This window comes from Salvelinus namaycush, chromosome 3 (assembly GCF_016432855.1).
Source record: "Salvelinus namaycush isolate Seneca chromosome 3, SaNama_1.0, whole genome shotgun sequence".
NCBI classification, from domain to species: Eukaryota; Metazoa; Chordata; class Actinopteri; order Salmoniformes; family Salmonidae; genus Salvelinus; species Salvelinus namaycush.
In genome coordinates, this window is record NC_052309.1 from 62,667,674 (window position 1) to 62,688,946 (window position 21,273).

The 21,273-nt window shown below is 42.2% G+C and overlaps 1 protein-coding gene across 1 annotated transcript in view; it reads right to left on the reverse strand.

Moving 5' to 3' along the window:
- Positions 1–21,273, reverse strand: part of fam171a2a (family with sequence similarity 171 member A2a) — a 58,884-nt gene that overhangs the window by 20,180 nt on the left and 17,431 nt on the right. Inside the window, exon 3 of the mRNA XM_038981206.1 lies at positions 11,939–12,031. Within this exon, the coding sequence (XP_038837134.1) occupies positions 11,939–12,031 (93 nt within the window). The remainder of the gene's footprint in view (positions 1–11,938; positions 12,032–21,273) is intronic.

Sequence of the window (21,273 nt, forward strand, 5' to 3'; positions counted from 1 at the left end):
TGCTCGTACAATATGCATATTATTATTACTATTGGATAGAAAACACTCTCTAGTTTCTAAAACCGTTTGAATTATGTCTGTGCGTGAAACAGAACTGGACTTAGAGCAATTTCCCTATGTGGAGTTGAGAATGCAGATTTTTCCAACCTGTTCTCAGACCTGTGTATAACTCTGCCTGTCTTCTATTGGTTGAGATGCACTGCATACGCCTTCCCCTGGGTGTCAGCGAATAGAGGGCCTTGAAATGGAGTCTCTAGGCAGATCCGAAAGTCTATAAATTGATTGGAATCGATGTGTACCCCCTTTTGATTCTTCGCGCTGACGCAGTGAGGACCTTGGCATGTCGTTTTAGAAGCTCCCGTTTTAGCTCCTAGATATATCCGGCTCTGTTTTTATTCGATATAGGCTTTAAAGACATCATAATCTTGTTATTTTAAACCGATTTATATCAGTTTATGTCAGTATATTGCGATTTTCGGGTATTTCATTTTCTGGCGCTGTAGGAAGTTGGGTATCTCTCTCTCGCATGCCATTGTTTACTGCTAATTGCAACGTGGAAGATGACTTTCTCCAACCCAGCAACGATTATTTTGGACAAAGGACACCTATCCCAAGATTCTGATGGGAGGTCATCAAAAAGTAAGAACTATTTATGCTGATAATTCATTGTTCTGTTGAAAAAAGTCAAATGCATAAGACGCCATTACTTGCAGTGTAGCCTTGCTTTATCGCACCCTGTATTGCGCAGTAACGTTAATTTTAAAAATGTAATTCAGCGATTGCATTAAGAACTAATTTGTCTTTCAATTGCTGTCCAACCTGTATTTTTTTAGTCAAGTTTATGAATAGTTTTCGATAAGAATAGGTGCCTTTCCAAGATGGCGCCGGACAGATTGCTTGAGTATTTGGACACTATTCTCAATGTATAAGCACGATTTGTGCCGCTAAATATGCACATTTTCGAACAAACTCTATATGCATTGTGTAATATGATGTTACAGGACTGTCATCTGAAGAATTCTGAGAAGGTTAGTGAAAAAATTAATATATTTTGGTGGTTTATACGTTATCGCTCTTTTTTCCTTGAATCAATGCTGGGGTGATGTTTGCACATGTGGTAAGCTAATATAACGCTATATTGTGTTTTCGCTGTAAAACACTTAGAAAATCTGAAATATTGGCTGGATTCACACGATCTGTGTCTTTCATCTGCTGTACGCTGTGTATTTTTAAGAAATGTTTTATGATGAGTAATTAGCTAATACACGATGGTCTCTGTAGTTATTCTAGTCGCTTTGGTGAGAGTTGTGATGGTGGCTGCAATGGTAAACTCTGATTTATACCTGAAATATGCACATTTTTCTAACAAAACATATGCTATACAATAAATATGTTATCAGACTGTCATCTGATGAGGTTGTTTCTTGGTTAGTGGCTATTTATATCTTTATTTGGTCGAATTTGTGATAGCTACTGATGGAGTAAAAAAAATGGTGGAGTATAGAAGTGGTGTCTTTTTGGCAAACGTGGTTAGCTAATAGATTTACATATTATGTCTTCCCTGTAAAACATTTTAAAAATCAGAAATGATGGCTGGATTCACAAGATGTGTATCTTTCATCTGGTGTCTTGGACTTGTGATTTAATGATATTTAGATGCTACTATTTACTTGTGACGCTATGCTAGCCTATGCTAGTCAGCTTTTTTACTGGTGGGGGTGCTCCCGGACCCGGGTTTCTGAGGAAGTAGAGGTTAATACATGATTCCATATGTGTTATTTCATAGTTTTGATGTCTTCACTATTATTATACAATGTAGAAAATAGTAAAAATAAAGAAAAACCCTTGAATAAGTAGGTGTGTCAACTTTTGATTGGTACTGCGCGCATATATATATACACAGTTAGTGGGAAGTTTACATTCACCTTAGCTAAATACATTTTTCCCTGTCTTAGGTCCGTTAGAATCACCACTTTATTTTAAGAATGTGAAATGTCAGAATAATAGCAGAGAGAATGATTTCTTTCAGCTGTTATTTCTTTCCTCACATTCCCAGTGGGTCAGAAGTTTACATGCACTCCATTAGTACTTGGTAGCATTGCCTTTAAATTGTTTAACTTGGGTCAAACGTTTCAAGTAGCCTTCCACAAGCTTCCCACAATAAGTTGGGTGAATTTTGGCCCATTCCTCCTGACAGAGCTGATGTAACTGAGTCAGGTTTGTAGGCCTCCTTGCTCACACACACTTTTTCAGTTCTGCCCACACATTTTCTATAGGATTGAGGTCAGGGCTTTGTGATGGCCACTCCAATACCTTGACTTTGTTGTCTTGAAGCCATTTTGCCACAACTTTGGAAGTATGCTTGGGGTCATTGTCCATTTGGAAGACCCATTTGCGACCAAGCTTTAACTTCCTGACTGATGTCTGGAGATGTTGCGTCAATATATCCACATAATTTTCCTTCCTCACATGATGCCATCTATTTTGTGAAGCGCACCAGTCCCTCCTGCAGCAAATCACCCCCACAACATGATGCTGTCACCCCCGTGCTTCACGGTTGGGATGGTGTTCTTCGGCTTGCAAGCCTCCCCCTTTTTCCTCCAAACATAACGATGGTCATTATGGCCAAACAGTTCTATTTTTGTTTTTTCAGACCAGAGGACATCTCTCCAAAAAGTATAATCTTTGTCCCCATGTGCAGTTGCAAACCGTAGTCTGGCTTTTTTTTATGGCGGTTTTGGAGCAGTGGCTTCTTCCTTGCTGAGCGGCCTTTCAGGTTAAGTTGATATAGGACTCATTTTTCTGTGGATATAGATACTTTTGTACCTGTTCCTCCAGCATCTTCACAAGGTCCTTTGCTGTTGTTCTGGGATTGATTTGCACTTTTCGCACCAAAGTACGTTCATCTCTAGGAGACAGAACGGGTCTCCTTCCTGAGCGGTATTTCAGATGCGTGGTCTCATGGTGTTTATACTTGCGTACTATTGTTTGAACAGATGAACGTGGTACCTTCAGGCATTGGAAATTGCTCCCAAGGATGAACCAGACTTGTGGAGGTCTACAATTTTTTCTGAGGTATTGGCTGATTTATTTTGATTTTACCATGATGTCAAGCAAAGACAAAGAGGCACTAAGTTTGAAGGTAAGCCATTGAAATACATCTACAGGTACACCTCCAATTGACTCAAAGGATGTCAATTAGACTATCAGAAGCTTCTAAAGCCATGACATAATTTTCTGGAATTTTCCAAGCTGTTTAACTTCTTATGGTTGCAGGGGCAGTATTGAGTAGCTTGGATGAAAGGTGCACAGAGGTGCCCATAGTAAACTGCCTGCTCCTCAGTCCCAGTTGCTAATATATGCACATTATTATTCGTATTGGATAGAAAACACTCTGAAGTTTCTAAAACTGTTTGAATTATGTCTGTGAGTATAACAGAACTCATATGGCAGGCAAAAACCTGAGAAGTTCCACTTCCTGTTTGAATTGTTTCTGAGGTGGCAGATTTTCAACCAAGCTCTCATTGAAATTACAGCGAGATATTGATGAGTTTTCACTTCCTACGGCTTCCACTAGATGTCAACAGTCAATAGAACTTTGTGAAGAACTAATGTGAAGGGGGGCCGAAAGAGACAGGAATTAGTAATCACTGCCATGAGGTGACCACGCATTGAACACGCGCCTTCACATGAGGACCTCCGTTCCACCGCTCTTCTGAAGTCAATCTAATTCTCAGGTTGGAACGTTATTCAAGATGTATGTTAACAACATTCTAAAGATTGATTCAGTACATCGTTTGACATGTTTCTACTGACTGTCACGGAACTTTTGGACATTTCGTCACGTTATAGTGGATGCGTTTTGTGACTTTGGAATTGTTTTCCGCTAACGCGCTAACCAAAGTAGCTAATTGGACATAAATAACGGACATTATCGAACAAATCAAGCATTTATTGTGGGCCTGGGATTCCTAGTACTTCATTCTGATGAAGTTCATCAAAGGTAAGGAAACATTTATCATGTATTTTCTGGTTTCTGTTGACCCCAACATGGCGGCTAATTTGGCTATTGTTCTGAGCTCCGTCGCAGATTATTGCATGATTTGCTTTTTCCGTAAAGTTTTTTTGAAATCTGACACAGCGGTTGCATTAAGGAGAGGTATATCTATAATTCCATGTGTATAACTTGTATTATCATCTACATTTATGATGAGTATTTCTGTTGAAACGATGTGGCTATGCAAAATCACTTGATGTTTTTGGAACTAGTGAATGTAACGCGCCAATGTAAACTCAGATTTTTTGTTATAAATATGAACTTTATCAAACAAAACATGCATGTATTGTGTAACATGAAGTCCTATGAGTGTCATCTGATGAAGATAATCAAAGGTTAGTGATACATTTTCTCTATTTCTGCTTTTTGTGAAAGCTATCTTTCGCTGGAAAAATGTCTGTGCTTATTGTGGTTTGGTGGTGACCTAACATAATCGTTTGTAGTGCTTTCGCTGATAAGCATATTTGAAATCGGACACTTTGGTGGGATTAACAACACGATTACCTTTAAAATTATATAAGACACATGTATGTTTGAGGAATTTTAATTATGAGATTTCTGTTGTTTGAATTTGGCGCCCTGCACTTTCACTGGCTGCTGTCATATCGATCCCGGTAGCGGGATGTAGCCATAAGAAGTTAAAGGCACAGTCAACTTACAGGCTGACCACACCGCTCGCGTCGCGTGCGTTGCAAAATAAATTTAGGAATCTATGTTATTCAATTATTGCACCCTCACTACCAGCGCGCACCAACGAGCGTCTGCGTTGCCAAGGGCTAAAATAGAAGTCATTCCTATTTCTGACGCAGATCGCGCTGCAAGTCCTGCCTCTCCCATCTCCTCATTGGTTTATAGAAGCAGGTACCCACGTGCCATCTCCTCATTGGTTATACCCACGTGGGTGATTGAATGACGAACTGTGATGCCGGTCGGTGTAGTAATACAATGAAAGTTTAGATGCCAATCACCATATAAGTTCAAAGATGAAAAAGCCTGGAAGGAACAGAGATGACTAGAAACAATACGGTTGGCCGTTTTATGTGTGGATTAATTGTCGGAGTAGAGGACCTTGTGCATTTCAGGTAAAATAACAACCTAATGTTTATATCCCAGGACAAATTAACTAGCAACAGCAAGCTAGCTAAATAGGACAAATTACCTAGCAAGTGCAAGCTAACTAGCTAAATTGCCATATATGTTTAATGCTTTTTGACCTGTCCCCAAATTAATAGAATTGGTTCAGAGTTTGTTTTGATATTTTAACCTGCGTGTCGGGATCGCGTTTGGTGTAGGGGAACAAAATAAATGTATGCACGATCACACGCGCAGCCGGTTTGGGTTGTATGTAAACTTCTGACCCACTGGAATTGTGATACAGTGAATTATATAAGTGAAATAATCTGTCTGTAAACAATTGTTGGAACAATTACTTGTCATGCACAAAGTAGATGCCCTAACCGACTTGCCAAAACCATAGTTTGTTTAACAAGAAATTTGTGAAGTGGTTGAAAAACGAGTTTTAATGACTCCAACCTAAGTGTATGTAAACTTCCAACTTCAACTGTATATATACACACTGAATTCAAATATAAACGCAACATGTAAAGTGTTGCTCCCATGTTTCATGAGCTGAAATAAAAGATCCCAGAAATGTTCCATACTCACAAAAAAGTATGCCCCTACCTCATCCAGACTCAAAAGAGAGGGCTCCGTACTAAATGGGTGCTGCTGAATAATTGTGCTATATGCCACAGCACTAATCAACATATAAAATGGCTTGATGCTGCGACATGGCTTGGCTTAGAAACAGCGGAATGAGATAGAACACGTCGTGATTTTAGTGAACGCTCTGTACCCTTTGTTCCCTCATTTCCATACCAACGGACAAGGCCCAGGTGTTCAGTAAGACATCACAGAGCATCGAGAAAAACAATGGACAGGGCAGAGCATATGGAGGGAGGCATGATGGGAAAGTGTGATCACCGAGCGTAGCCACCACAGAGCAGCATATGCCAGACGCGGAGGCCGCTCTAAATTTACATAATGTTATGCGTGTGTGTGTTGTAAAGGCATGACATTTGAGTTAGAAGTGCAGCTGGGATGCAGTGATTGATTGAATCACAGCATGATTCGTGTTGGCTAGGTTACAGTCACTTACTGCTGACACTGTATGTGTTTGCCCATTTTTTGAGACAACCATTTGACTTCCCTGGAGGTTTTTCTGTCGATGTGGACACATCAGGCCCAATGCCATAGCTGAGAAATAGCCTTGTTGATACCCCTGCTATGGTTTCTATCATGAAGCACACAGATAAGACACACAACCAGATGAGTAAAGGTTTAGACACACTTCTAGGGCCTATGACTGGCTAACCACCACTCACAGCATAGTACCTTCAGAGCCTGAATATGCCTCCACCAAAAGACTGTCGAGGGGATAACTTTGCCTTCCGGGTTGCTCCAATGAATTGTGTGTAACACTGCTTCATCGCCAGTAATGCATTATGATGACGTCTGACCCAAGAGACTTAACACATAGCAGAGTCAACTCAACCATGGCCTGTTACAGTAGCTCTGTTCTGAGAGAAACCCCCCCCCGGGGGTTCTGAGAGAAAGAGAAAGGTAGGCTTTTTGGGCAAAGATAGTGTTAAGTGGGTAACGTATATTGAATCATCTTTAAAACAAAGTAACAAAAGAGGTAAAAAGATCAAGGTTGTACAATGATGCATTCATTGCAGGCTGTCCTTGAATGATATACATTAGCTGCTACTACTTGTGCAATGATGTTTCAACCATAATGACAATAACACGTTCTCAACCAACATCAAGGCGGTGACCCGTTCCTGTAGGTTCATGCTCTACAACATTCGCAGAGTACGACCCTGCCTCACACAGGAAGCGGCGCAGGTCCTAATCCAGGCACTTGTCATCTCCCGTCTGGATTACTGCAACTCGCTGTTGGCTGGGCTCCCTGCCTGTGCCATTAAACCCCTACAACTCATCCAGAACGCCGCAGCCCGTCTGGTGTTCAACCTTCCCAAGTTCTCTCACGTCACCCCGCTCCTCCGCTCTCTCCACTGGCTTCCAGTTGAAGCTCGCATCCGCTACAAGACCATGGTGCTTGCCTACGGAGCTGTGAGGGGAACGGCACCTCCGTACCTTCAGGCTCTGATCAGGCCCTACACCCAAACAAGGGCACTGCGTTCATCCACCTCTGGCCTGCTCGCCTCCCTACCTCTGAGGAAGTACAGTTCCCGCTCAGCCCAGTCAAAACTGTTCGCTGCTCTGGCACCCCAATGGTGGAACAAACTCCCTCACGACGCCAGGTCAGCGGAGTCAATCACCACCTTCCGGAGACACCTGAAACCCCACCTCTTCAAGGAATACCTAGGATAGGATAAAGTAATCCTTCTAACCCCCCCCCCCCCCCCCCCCCCCTTAAAGAGTTAGATGCACTATTGTAAAGTGGTTGTTCCACTGGATATCATAAGGTGAATGCACCAATTTGTAAGTCGCTCTGGATAAGAGCGTCTGCTAAATGACTTAAATGTAAATGTAAATGTAAACACAGAATGGACTAACACTCAAACAGGCTACAATGTTTACTAAATAGCTAACATACCTTGTGATTACACAGCTTAATTACACCAATCACGTGCTGCATGCTTTCAAGTACACAGTCACACCAACAATCTCATTCTACCAAACACAGCATTTTGGGTTTTGTCAAACACAGCTTGAAAAGCACCCCCCTCTCCTCTCCCCCCCTCACTGGCACTCCTCCACCTCTTCAAAACACTTTAGTTTCCTGCCACCGGGTCGTCTCCATGGTGACTAGCCTCAGCACTGAGAGCTGCACTTTCAGATGGCCTCTCATCAGTTCCTATCCATCAGCACAGGGATCTACTGTCTTTCTTCTCCCTGTTACTAGAGCCCTCGTCGTGACACACTACCGTGCTTAGTCCTCCTGAGAGACTCGTCTCTACCGCTTAAAGATACAGCAGAGAAAACGTACTAAACTGCTCCTCGCTTAACTGACTGAGCGAGACTACCCCTGGAGGCATTGAGAGAGAGTGGGAAAGTGTGTGTGTGTGTGTGTCAGCAAAACGACCACATCCTCCATTCATGTCCCTCTATAAAAGTTGCCAGATGCTCCAACGTGTTAACAAGAGAGTTGTGTAACTGTATCCCATCCTGATTCAATTAAGTATAATTCAAACCTGACTAACTAACTAAGAACACAGGGGTATCTGGTCATTGGAGCTGGTTAGGTATTTTTTGTATTTTATTAGGATCCCCATTAGCTTTTGCGAAAGCAGCAGCTACTATTCCTGGGGTCCACACAAAACATGAAACATAATACAGAACATTAATAGACAAGTACAGCTCAAGGACAGAACTACATAAATACAATAAAATGGCACACACAGCCTACATATCAATTCATACAGTACACACAAAATATCTAGGTAAAATGGGGTAGAGGTGTTGTGAGGTGTTGCTTTATCTGTTTTAAAAAAAAAAACAGGCTGGCTGTTGATTTAAGCAATATGAGATGGGAGTTTTTTCTGAATTTTGGGACAGTGAAAAGACCCCTGGTGGCATGTCTAGTGGGGTAAGTTTGTACAACAGTTGTACATACAACTACCTCAGGTAGACCCAAATCAGTTGAAAAAGTAAAGGATGCCTCTCCTCGCCACATAAATCACCAACACACTACTAAAACTCTACAGGGGGGTGGAGTAATATGTAGTCAATTATGGCATGAAAGGCCCTTTTGACAGAGGGAATAGCAAATGAAGAGAGAAAACTGTCTGGGGCATCATTAAAGTGAACAGACAGGGCTCTCATTGAGGCTGTTGCTACCAAAATCAATTGTGCTGTAGTCACAATAAATGCCTCTCATCCCTGTCACGCACGCGCACACATACAGTCACGTCAGTCCCGGATTCTGGGATCGTTAAGGAGATAAGGGAAAAGCGCTGCATCAGGGGCCCTGTGCTTGACAGTTCAGAGAGGAGGGGGAAGAGAGAGAGATTTAGGAGGTATGGAGATTCAGTTGATAGACACTAAAGAGAATGTGTGTTGTGTGGGTCTGAGAGAGAAAGCGAGAGAGAATGGAAGAGAGAGAGAAATAGAGAGTGCATGAACTACAGAGAAAGTGGGAGCATGTCACATGTACAGCTTTCTTAAGGGGCCTTGTTGGAGCGGATTACATCATTCTGGCTCACTCATTGGACTGGACAGGTGACAGGACGTTGAGGGCTGTGACACCACGTACAGCACCGTACTGGCAGCGTAAGCAGAGAAACTGACAGAGATGAAGAGAATGAGGAAGAAGGAGGGCGAGAAGACAGTACACTGTGCCTATTGCTAACACCTCGTATTATATATTTAAGAGGAATACAGAGGGAAAGATGGAACATTTTCTTAAATTATTGGGTATTGTTCCTACCCAGCATTCCCCGGAACACACACACCCCCAACTGCATGTCATGATTGTTTTCCTAGACACTGTGCATCTAACTCTGCATTGCTTGCTCTTTTGGGTTTGAGGCTGGGTATCTGTAAAGCACTTTGTGACAACTGCTGATGTAAAAAGGGGTTTAAAAAAGACATGATTAAATTAGATGTTCACACCCAGAGAGTATCACTAAACAGAGACAGTATCTATCACGTTTATCACATCCCATAATGTGGGCTATAACAACACAACAATAGTACGTACTGCTGCCGCTGCTGCTGTGAAAGCAATTATTAAAATCATATGGAACAACGACTGGTGAATCTATAGGTCTTGAGATGAACAAAGCATGGCCTTTACACCCAGCCCATTCCTAAACAGGTGTAAATTCTGGAAGACATTTACAGCCTGTTTGGTTTGCCTAGAAATGCCTTGAGGCAGATAGAGTGCTGTATCTAGGTTGATTTTGTTTGGATGCTTCATCTTCTGTATTGGTTTATGGTTTATTGGCACTATCAACAATGTGGAAAGTTACGAGTGTATTTTATCAGATCTGTTCGATTACCGGTTGGGTAATAAACACAACACACACGCACACCATCTCCACACGCACGCATGCCCACACACACACACACACAAAATTAAAGAGCTGTGATTAGCTGATCAGACAATAAAAGCCTGTTTCTCTTTTGCTGTAGTGTAGCGGCCGAGTGATGTATTAGTGATGTAACTGACTTTGAATACAGAGAGGCCCGCGTTGTCAGAGGACAGCACGCTCCATTTGTTCTGCCAATTACTCTTCAGCTCCACTATAAGGGTTGTGTTGCTGTTGCGTTTTACCTGCTACACCGAGCGTTGTTTTGAGAGCGGAGAAGAGCAGAGGGGGAGAGCATCTTTATTCTATTCGATTATGCGTAAGTACAACAGCTTTGGTCCAGTTTTTCGCAGGTACTCATTAAATCTGCAATATGTCACTTTTTGGGCGACCTGACCAAATTCTCAAAAGTTATAGATCTGGCAGTCTCATTGAAAGCAAGTCTAAGAAGTGGTAGATTTCTGTGCTTCCTGTTCTTAAGTTTGTTTTTGTAAACCAGCTTCAAAAAGCTGGATTATTGAAAATATGTTTCATAACAGTTTAGATGGTACAATGATTCTCTATGTTTGTTTTGTCACATAAACTGAATGTTAGCAACCAGGAAATGACAGAGTAATTTATGCATAATGAACCTTTAAATTGTTGCTAGTGGTTGTTCTAAATGATCCTCTAATTTCACAAATTGTTTTTGTTTACATTGTGAACCTAGCTAGTCAATGTAGCTAGCTAGCTAGTAGTAGTAGTAGCTTCTTGTGACGTCATTATTTAAATTCACATGATAGAATGAACACGCGCGTCAGCCATCAACATTTTTACATTTTACTTTTGTAATTTTTACCCCCCCTTTCTCACAAATTTTGTGATTACGATCTTGTCTAATCGCTGCAACTCCCCAATGAACTCGGGAAGGCGAAGGTCGAAACATGACCCGCCAAACCACACTTCTTAACACTCGCTCGCTTAACCCAGAAGTCAGTTGCACCAATGTGTCGGAGGAAACACCGTTCAAATGACAACCAAAGTCATCCTACAGTCACTAGAGCGCGGTGAGCCAAGTAAAGCCCCCCGAACCCGGATGATGCTAGGCCAATTGTGCGACGCCATATGAGACTCCCAGTCACAGTGCCTTAGACCCCTGCGCCACTCGGGAGGCCAGCCATAGAGAATTTAACCATGATGATTCATCAGCTTGGATGCTGCCATTGGACGTGACGCAACGTGAGTGCAACACGGGCAGTGAAGCAGCTTTCATTGATTTCAAAGGAAGCATTTCCTCAATGGTTGACGGCAATGTCGGATGCCCGATGGCTATAGTAATACTATAGTAATACAGTATCTGTTCTGTCTGTGCTAGGGTGTACTGAACCCAATGCTATGCTTTATGTGTTATATCAAGCAGTGCTTCTACCCTAACAGTCCACTGTGAAAATATATTTGGGCCCTCAACCATGTGAAAATGTATAATATTTCTATTAACAAATGTGTGATTACTGATCTAAGGCCATATGGAGAAGTGTTAAAAAGCCACAAGCCAGCAATTTTGTAATGGAGATTTGCCTTTGGAAGAAGAGGAGAAATACGTGAAAGTAGACAGTAAGTATAATGTGGAGACAGGTATATATATTTTATATTTTTGTATATGCCATATAGAAGACGCTTCTATTCAAAGTGACTGACAGTCATGCGTGCATACATACATTTCACAAATGGGTGGGCCCGAGAAACAAACCTACAATCCCGGTGCTGCAAGTGCCATGCTCTACCAACTGAGCCATACAGAACCACATGCAGGACCAGGCAGGTATAGTATGTAGAGACTCACCTGGGGATCCTAGCAGCACCTGGACTACATCATCATACAGGATCAGGGTGGCAGGCCGCTGGGGGAGCAGGTAGAGGCTGACTGAAGCATACACTGAGAGAGAGAGAGAGAGAGAGAGAGAGGGAGAGTGAGGTATGACAGATCAGTCATCAATCAGACAGACGCCTGTCTCTGTTGACTGCTGCCGTAAACAATGTTTATCAAACACAGAGACAGTCATGACCTATTTTGCTCCCTTCAAAGTGTTTCCAGCTGTGCATCAAGGCAAAAATACAGCCAGCGTGGGGTTATATAAAGAAACCAGGCCACCTCATTCATCAGCGGTCCACAGAGGATACTATATACGTGTGGTGAGGAAATCCTAGTGCATCCCACCTGAGAGTTCCCTCCCTGACAGCCAGACTGAAAGGAGTGTGTGTGTGTGTGTGTTTGTGTGTGTCTGCAACCCGAGTCCAATAGGGGGGGAGACACTGGCAATGAGCAATAACAGTTGTGACGAGGCATTGAAATCCACCCAGAGGGAAAGCGTCCAGGATAGATTCAAAACACTCTTGCCATTGACAAGCATCTCTATCCTTTCGCCTTTGTGTTCAGGGGGCGTGGAAGGATGTGTGCTGTCTTTACACTCGTGACAGGTGTATGCTTTGCTGGTCAAGAGCGTTACATGTATTGGATTACATCTCGAAAGGGTGTAGACTAAACAACCAGCACTATTCGGTGAAACCTAGGACCTGTCTCTGTTTGTTGTCAGGTATTAGCATTAGGTATAAGTGGGGTATTACAGAGAGTATGGTTCCTGCCATTCAAACGTTTTCACTCAGGCCCCCCTTCCAGCATTGGGAACATCCCACACCGGGTATATATTTCTATGGGTACAAGCACTATTCATGACACAAACTGTTCACACCCTTCTTGTTGGTGGAGAAAACATTTTGCAGGTTTAAAGCTTATTTCCTGCCATTCTACACACTAGCTGTTGCCATTTTACCACTAGAACCGCTAAAGCAGTCATTTGGACTGCTCATGAAAGAAACATAAATATTACTCTTCCATTTGTTAAGTCATGTCCCCCTCTGTCCTTGCCTTGTCCTAACAAATCTACATAACACACTGCCGTTGTTAGAATCTTAATATCACAAACAGAACTGTTTGTTAATTTTTTTAAATGGTTTTCCACTATTGCCTCTCCTTCTCCCGACAGTAGTGCTTGCTCCGCTCCTTCTCACGACACTTGAAAGTGCCGTGTCGAGTATAATTTCACACATATTACAACAGATGAAATAAATAAAGTAGTATGGGGGAGAATAGGCGAGTTGATTAGAGAGGGGAAGCGAATGATGCATAATCATGTAATCACCAATTGTGACTGAAGAACAGCAGTCCAAACAGTCTATTCTGGCCTACTTGGAGTACACAGTGAATGTGTGTGTACATTTTCAAAATCTGAATGAAAACAACTTAAATGGTGGGGAAGGAATTAACCATGACACCTCCGAGGCCTATTGCGCAAAAAAGCTAACCGGGCTACCACAAAATGAAACCGTGAGACAGGAGTGAGGAAGGGACAGCACCGTTTGGATAGAACAAGCCTGTGACAATGCTACGGGACGATTATCAGGCCAAAATGTATTGGATACCTTTCTTTGGAGAAAGCATGTCACGGGATCGCTACAGAGAGATCATGCGCTACCTCCATTTTGATGACTAAGAAACTAGAACGCGACTCCTGGAAACAGATTGATTGAACACTTGAATGTTGGTGTTTTGTTTTTACATATATCCTACAGTAACATAAACTAATGAAAATACTATACTAAAAAAGTTCTATTCTTACCCAAGACCTTCATAAACACAACCAAATTATTATTTTTGTGATAGCATATATGAAATGTATTAATTACACTGTTAGAACGTTGCAGCCAGAATGACTGCTCATTAGCTTAAAGGCCTAGCGGTTCTAGTGTTAAAGCTCATTTCCTGCAATTCTATACACTTTGTCATGGGGGTGCAGAGAACATTTTTCAGTTTTATGGCTCATTTTCTACAATTCTACACATTTTCCCATGTCTTATGAGTTCATGTGATATTTGAGTGACTCAAACATTAGACAAAAACCAATGGGATAAAAAACCTTGCTAAAAACTTGGGCTGATCTGGACATCTCTGAGTTACAAATAGCTCTCTGCAATAACTGACATGACAAGGGGAAAACTGATGATGCACTACCCAATTTCAAAATTGCACCTTGTGCATTATACGATCACAACTTTCAGGAGTAAGTTGAAAGCAGGAGTTTTTGGGGGCCATTCGCGCCCCACAGTTTGGGAACCGCTGAAGTAGAGTAAGGTTTACTTGGCTCAGCATCAGCAGAAATGACAACTGAGCTGTGTGGCATTTGGGCATTGTTTCCTCCAGAACGTTTTTCCCCCCATCTGTCTCTAGGGATCTGACTATACCCACTGACCAGTATAGCCTTGGGCTGTCTGGACCCTCTGAAGCTGTAGCAAGTGCTGGCTACTCTCCAGGACACATTTGCATGGTGGCTAGAGTAAGCTGCAGTGCCCAGTGCCTATCTAGCCTAGTTTAACCAGACTGAACCATAACTGCACCATTGAGAACAGTGTTCAGTCTGGGTTAACCAGGTTCATGCCCATTGGGGCAGCAGGTAGCCTAGTGGTTAGAGCGCTGGACTTGTAACCGAAAGGTTGCAAGATCGAGTCCCCGAGCTGACAAGGTAAAAATCTGTCGTTCTGCCCCTGAACAAGGCAGTTAACCCACTGTTCCTAGGCCGTCGTTGAAAATAAGAATTTGTTCTTAACTGACTTACCTAGTTAAATAAAGGTAAAATTAAATTTAAAAATCTGTTATTGAGAAGAATCAGGGTGTTGCTGATACTGATGTACCCCCTGAGCTATAAGCCTGTGTGCATTAGGCAGCAGAGACATCAAGGACTCAAAACATAACATTTATCAAGCTTTTTGTGAATTGTTTCATTGCACAGATCCTCACAGTAAACGTGCACACTCATCTGCATAAGTCAATTGGTATACAGTTGTCATTTGCTTGATACAATCTGCAAGAGCTAAAAAGACAATAATTAAAATTATCATTATATATTTATTATACTGGATGCACAATATATCTACAGCTTGGTAAGATATAGACTGTGTATTGTATGTTAAATGCTGATCACTCCATAAAGGGAAAGCTTTGTGTGCAGATGTCTGTATTGAAGTCACTGTGGTTGACAAGGAGAGTCGATGCGGCATGCAGTGTTTACACCGTTCCCTGCAGCTTGAATTATTAGGCTGTATGAGTATGCTCTGTGTGTGGGTGGACGCTTTCCGAGAGCTAAGAGCTACAGTTAGAGTGAGCCTGGCAGGTTACGCCAGCCCAGGTTCATAGACGCTGCTTTAACTGAGAGAACTGGGACATTCGCCCCTTTCTCTCATGCACACACACATACAGACACGCACGCACGCACACATATCGCAAACACACACACACACACACACACACACACACACACACACACACACACACACACACACACACACACACACACACACACACACACACACACACACACACACACACACACACAGAGAGAGAGAGATCAGACACGCACAGGCAGATCCCACAGTGCTTAATATTCTCCACCATGGGAAGCAGAGAAAAGGGAAGGTGACTGCTTGTCAGACCAGAGCATATACAGCACTAGGCCTGAGGCACAGATGGGGAGAGAGACAAGAGCCAGAGCTAGAGCCAGAAAAGACTGTGCAACAGAGGGAGAAAAAAAAAGTGTGAATTTGACACAGGGGAGAAGGGAAGGGGGATGGGGAGGAAAGACAGATGGAGATGGAAAAAGTGAGAGAGAATCCACATTAGGGGAAAGAGAGTCAACATAACAAGAAAGCAATGCTAAAATGCCTCCAAGACACCAGTTTTATCATCCATCCTTCCAGGTTGTGTTCAGTTCGGGTTCGGTCCCCTGACTTCAGCTGAGTCAATCAAGAGCTGTGAGCAAGAGGCACCTCGTCTCGCTGCACAAGGAAACATATGAGCGATGGCAGTGAGTCATCCATCCCTGGGACTTGCATGACAACCACAGATTATAGAAGGGCTGGAGGGGATAGCCTAGCCGGGCTGTAGGACACTGCAGTTTTTAAAGAACCATTTTGTCTCTCTTAGACCAACGATAATAAAATACGACAGAAGAATAGAGGGGCGAACAAAGTCAGTGATAAACAGAACACCACTGACGGAGACTGTTGAAGAGATATCTTTCTAAGGGGGAAGGCGTTTTGGGTTTGAAAGCATAAGGGACAAAGGATGCAGGGCTGACCCTCATCCTCTCTCAGATTGTTGAGTCATGGTTATAGTACGTTAACAGTTACCCATAGTTATTGTTTAATAGATGGTAGTTATTGTGATAGGGACACAATGGTGTATATCTCCAGCCTCGTCCCAGATCTGTTTGTGCGGTCTTGCCAAATCCTACCCTATGATAAACGACCATATGAGTTGACTATATAAACAGATCTGGGACCAGGCTAGCATCCCTCTTCAGATTTCTGCAATGTCATAATGGCTTAAGTGTCTATAAAGTTTGTGAAGTGCAAACAGACCGAGCGGATTCTCATTATCACAATCATCAAAGACATGATTCTGTTCTGTTGTCAGCATTCTGCGGCGCTCTCCAATTTCCATATAATGCCTTGTTAAAATGGCTCAGGAATTTATATGGATACACTGTAATTAAATAGAATAGGATTATAGTGTAGACCTATAGAGAATACATATATTATGAAATATATTCCAAGTGAAGTTAATTTAATCAATCCAGTTCACTTCAGAATGATTCCAGAATCCATGGACACTGAATTGGGTTAATAGGCAGGGCCCAGGGGGATAACTTGGGGACAATGAAGTTTGGAATTATGGGTATACAGAAATAGACCATGTTAAGGTCTGCTGACAGTGTGTGTGCTCTGTGGAGAGAACTTGTTGACAGAGACAACAATGGATGGGGACAAATGCAGGCATGAAATGAAAGAGCAATTAAAAGGGTTTGTGAAAATGAGAAACACAAAAAGAAATACAAAAAGAGAAAACAAAAAGAAAACTAAAAAGACAAGAGGTTTACCACTTGGATGAACATTGTTTCTCATTAAATCATTATGACCATATGCCATTGAATGTAGGCTAAAGTATCAGAGAGCGCAGGTTAAAAAAAGCATGCTGCAGTTGGTATAACGGAGGAAAGAGCCACAGTAACGCTCCATCCCTTCTGAAGCAGGCAGACTAAAGTGCCAAGTAGACTACTATCTATGGTGGTGAAATGGACAGAGCTCTCCAAGGTGCTGATTAATTCAAAGTATTTTAGATGTCACTGCAGAACACCCCACATACTCTAGTATACATTGCCTTGCAAAAGTATTCATCCCCCTTGGCATTTTTCCTATTTTGTTGCATTACAACCTGTAATTTAAATGGATTTTTATTTGGATTTCATGTAATGTACATACACAAATAGTCCAAATTGGTGAAGTGAAAAAAATAAAAAAAACTTTTTTCAAAAAATTCTACAAAATTAAAAACAGAAAAGTGGTGCGTGCATATGTATTCACCCCCTTTGCTATGAAGCCTCTAAATAAGATCTGGTGCAACCAATTACCTTCAGAAGTCGCATAATTAGTTAAATAAAGTCCACCTGTGTGCAATCTAAGTGTCACATGTTCTCACTATATATACACCTATTCTGAAAGGCCCCAGAGTCTGCAACACCACTAAGCAAGGGGCCCCACCAAGCAAGTGGCACCATGAATACCAAGGAGCTCTCCAAACAGGTCAGGGACAAAGTTGTGGAGAAGTAAAGATCAGGGTTGGGTTATAAAAAAATATCCCAAACTTTGAACATCCCACGGAGCACCATTAAATCCGTTATTATTATTATTTTTTTAAAGAATATGGCACCACAACAAACCTGCCAAGAGAGGGCCGCCCACCAAAACTCACGGACCAGGCAAGGAGGGCATTAATCAGAGGCAACAAAGAGACCAAAGATAACCCTGAAGGAGCTGCAAAGCTCCACAGCGGAGATTGGAGTATCTGTCCATAGGACCACTTTAAGCCATACACTCCACAGAGCTGGGCTTTACGGAAGAGTATCCAGAAAAAAGCCATTGCTTGAAGAAAGAAAATTAGTAAACGCGTTTGGTGTTCGCCAAAAGGCATGTGGGAGACTCCCCAAACATATAGAAGAAGGAACTCTGGTCAGATGAGACTAAAATGGAGCTTTTTGGCCATCAAGGAAAACGCTATGTCTGGCGCAAACCCAACACTTCTCATCACCCCGAGAATGCCATCCCCACAGAGAACACCATCCACTGGGAAATGGGCAGAATTGAAGGAATGACGGATGGCGCTAAATACAGGGAAATTATTGAGGGAAACCTGCTCCAGAGTGCTCAGGACCTCAGACTGGGGCAAAGGTTCACCTTCCAACTGGACAACGACCCTAAGCACAAAGCTAAGGCTTCGGGTCTTCCAGAGATTTGAGCTTGGGACGGAGGTTCACCTTCCAGCAGGACAATGACCCTAAGCATACTGCTAAAGCAACACTCGAGTGGTTTAAGGGGAAACATTTAAATGTCTTGGAATGGCCTAGTCAAAGCACAGACCTCAATCCAATTAAGAATCGGTGGTATGACTTAAAGATTGCTGTACACCAGCAGGAACCAATCCAACTTGAAAGACCTGGAGCAGTTTTGCCTTGAAGAATGGGCAAAAATGGCAGTGGCTAGATGTGCCAAGCTTAGAGACATACCCCAAGAGACTTTCAGCTGTAATTGCTGCAAAAGGTGGATCTACAAAGTAAAGTATACTTTTTTTTGGGGGGGGGGGGGGGGGGGGGGGGGAATAGTTGTGCACGCTCAAGTACTGTTATTTTCTCTAATTTGTTGTTTGTTACACAAGAAAAAATATTTCTATCTTCAAAGTAATAGGCATGTTGTGTAAATCAAATGATACAAACCCCCGCAAAATCAATTTTAATTCCAGGTTGTAAGGCAACAAAATAGGGAAAATGCCAAGGGGGGGGTGAGTACTTTTGCAAACCACTGTAGCTGTGGGGCTTACACAAGTTCAAATTTCTTATAGCCTAATTTTCAAGACATAAATGTATTGCAAAGAAAATTGATGTCACTGCAAATCACCCGCTAAAAACATACTCAGCTGTGGAGCTTACAAGACCCAAATTTCATATAATTTTCAAGACATCAATGTAGCAGTAGAACAAATATCACAATATTGGAATATGACTTTAAATAAAATAAATCAATGTAGGCGACAGCAGAACACATGTGAGAATACATAGGCCTCCTGCCTATGTGATAATATGAAGCGCATATTCAGATAAACTTCACAGTACAGAACAAGTTTGTAAAGGAAAAATGTATTCCTACCGTAGTTTTCAAAATCTCCCACAATGACTCTCCCCATGTCAAGTCCATTTAACTCCTGACAGTAAGTTTCTTTCTCAAAGCCATGACGTTTAGACTCCTTGTAAGACTGTTTGGAAGACTCTGGCTGTAGTGTCTATTTTTCAATTTTGAATGTTAACTATAACCTGGGTACCCTCTTTAGCCTCGTCTACAATGCTTGCTGCCACCAAACGCACCTTGGTTCAGGTATGTTACTGTACATTCCACCTACTCTTTTGCTAATTTAATCCCTTTAGTCTTTTCTAGACCAAAGCTCCCAACCTATTTGCATGTTGTACAGTCCAGCTTTGAATTTTGCATGAAACACCAGGAGTTATACATTTGCTTGTTCTTGAACTGAGCTTCTGTCCAAACTGCACCTGCTCCAAGCACTTCGTCGGTGGATTAACTGTCTCCCAAACCCTCCCCAGCTCCCAGTCCCCCTCTCCCGCCGAGTCTGACTCACCAGTAGGCCTACTAGCTAGCAGAAATGCCGGTGGTGGTGCTGAACTGGCGGGATTAGCAGCGCTGCTAGCTAAGGCATTGCGATCAGGAGCAATTTGCCCCTCATTCTTCTCCTCCGGCACTGACCGTTCTCCGGCTTGTTTCGGGTTCGATTCACCATCTTTCTCTTGATTTTTGAACTTGAAAATGTCATAAAACTCGATTGTCTTTTTTTATAACATTTTTTATGTGGCTTTCCCACGTTTCAAATTCAGTAGGAAGATGACTAGCCTAGGCTAAGTGACAAGATTACATAGGGACCTCTTCATTAGCTGATCACCACTACCAAGACCTGTGTCAAGATCAGCTACTTACCCCACCGGCCTTCCCCATAACCTCTATGTAGAAATGAGAGAGCAGGTCTGTAATCAGTGAAGGATCGCTGCACTTTGACAAGATGGTTTTTCTGAATGGGCGGTAGAAATAACGAGGAGGCAACTTGACTTAAATCTGATCACTTTTATTAGAATGTTCATAGTGCGAAATGTGAAACAATTAATAAATCATGCCGTGAGAGGTACCGGATCTGGGCAAATAGGTGCCGGAACAAACTAAGTCAAATCTGTTCCGGCAGGATCCGGGTCAAATTAAGCACGGATTATAAGTTAAGTATAACTATAACCAATCTAATGTGTAAAATAAATTATTTCCAGCTCAGGGCTCCAGTTATGCATTTGGTTTTTCTAACTTGCTAGCTAAGTGGCTAGAGGTCAAGATCAAGCTTCTTGGTTACAGCAGAGACATTCAATCCCCTCCTGGATCAAGATCAAGATCCCTGTTGCCTAAATTGTTTTGTGCGTCCAAAAAATATATCATAAAAAAATAAATGTAAATAGCGGCCTTTGTGTGCACTTCTGGTAATACCGTATACCCCTGTATGGTACAGAAACCTATGATGGTATGAAAACCTGGATACTGCCCAACCCTACCTCACGTGTCATCTTTTTGATTGCCCGGCCATCCCATCTTCAGTTAGCTGTTTGTTCAACAACATTAAATTCTAAAACTGGCTAGTTTTTCTTCCTCACATTTGTCCTTATATTGGCTGTTAGATGTAAAATCAGGATTACTTTTACTTTGCTGCTTTTGGGTAAAGTTTGTCGACTTGAATATTATTATTATTATTATTTTTTTTTTTATTATATTAAAACAGTTATAACGGTTATTTTCTTTCCATGACGGTCTTCATCCATAATCGTCGATTACACGGTTATTTAAAAAAATCGGCACAGCCCTATCCATGGCATGATGGCATTGGCATCCATGCAATTCTACCCTCAAGAACCAGTGCCATGTCAGAGAAGAGATGCTCTAAAAACACCACAGCCATGGTCTGCATCCCAAATG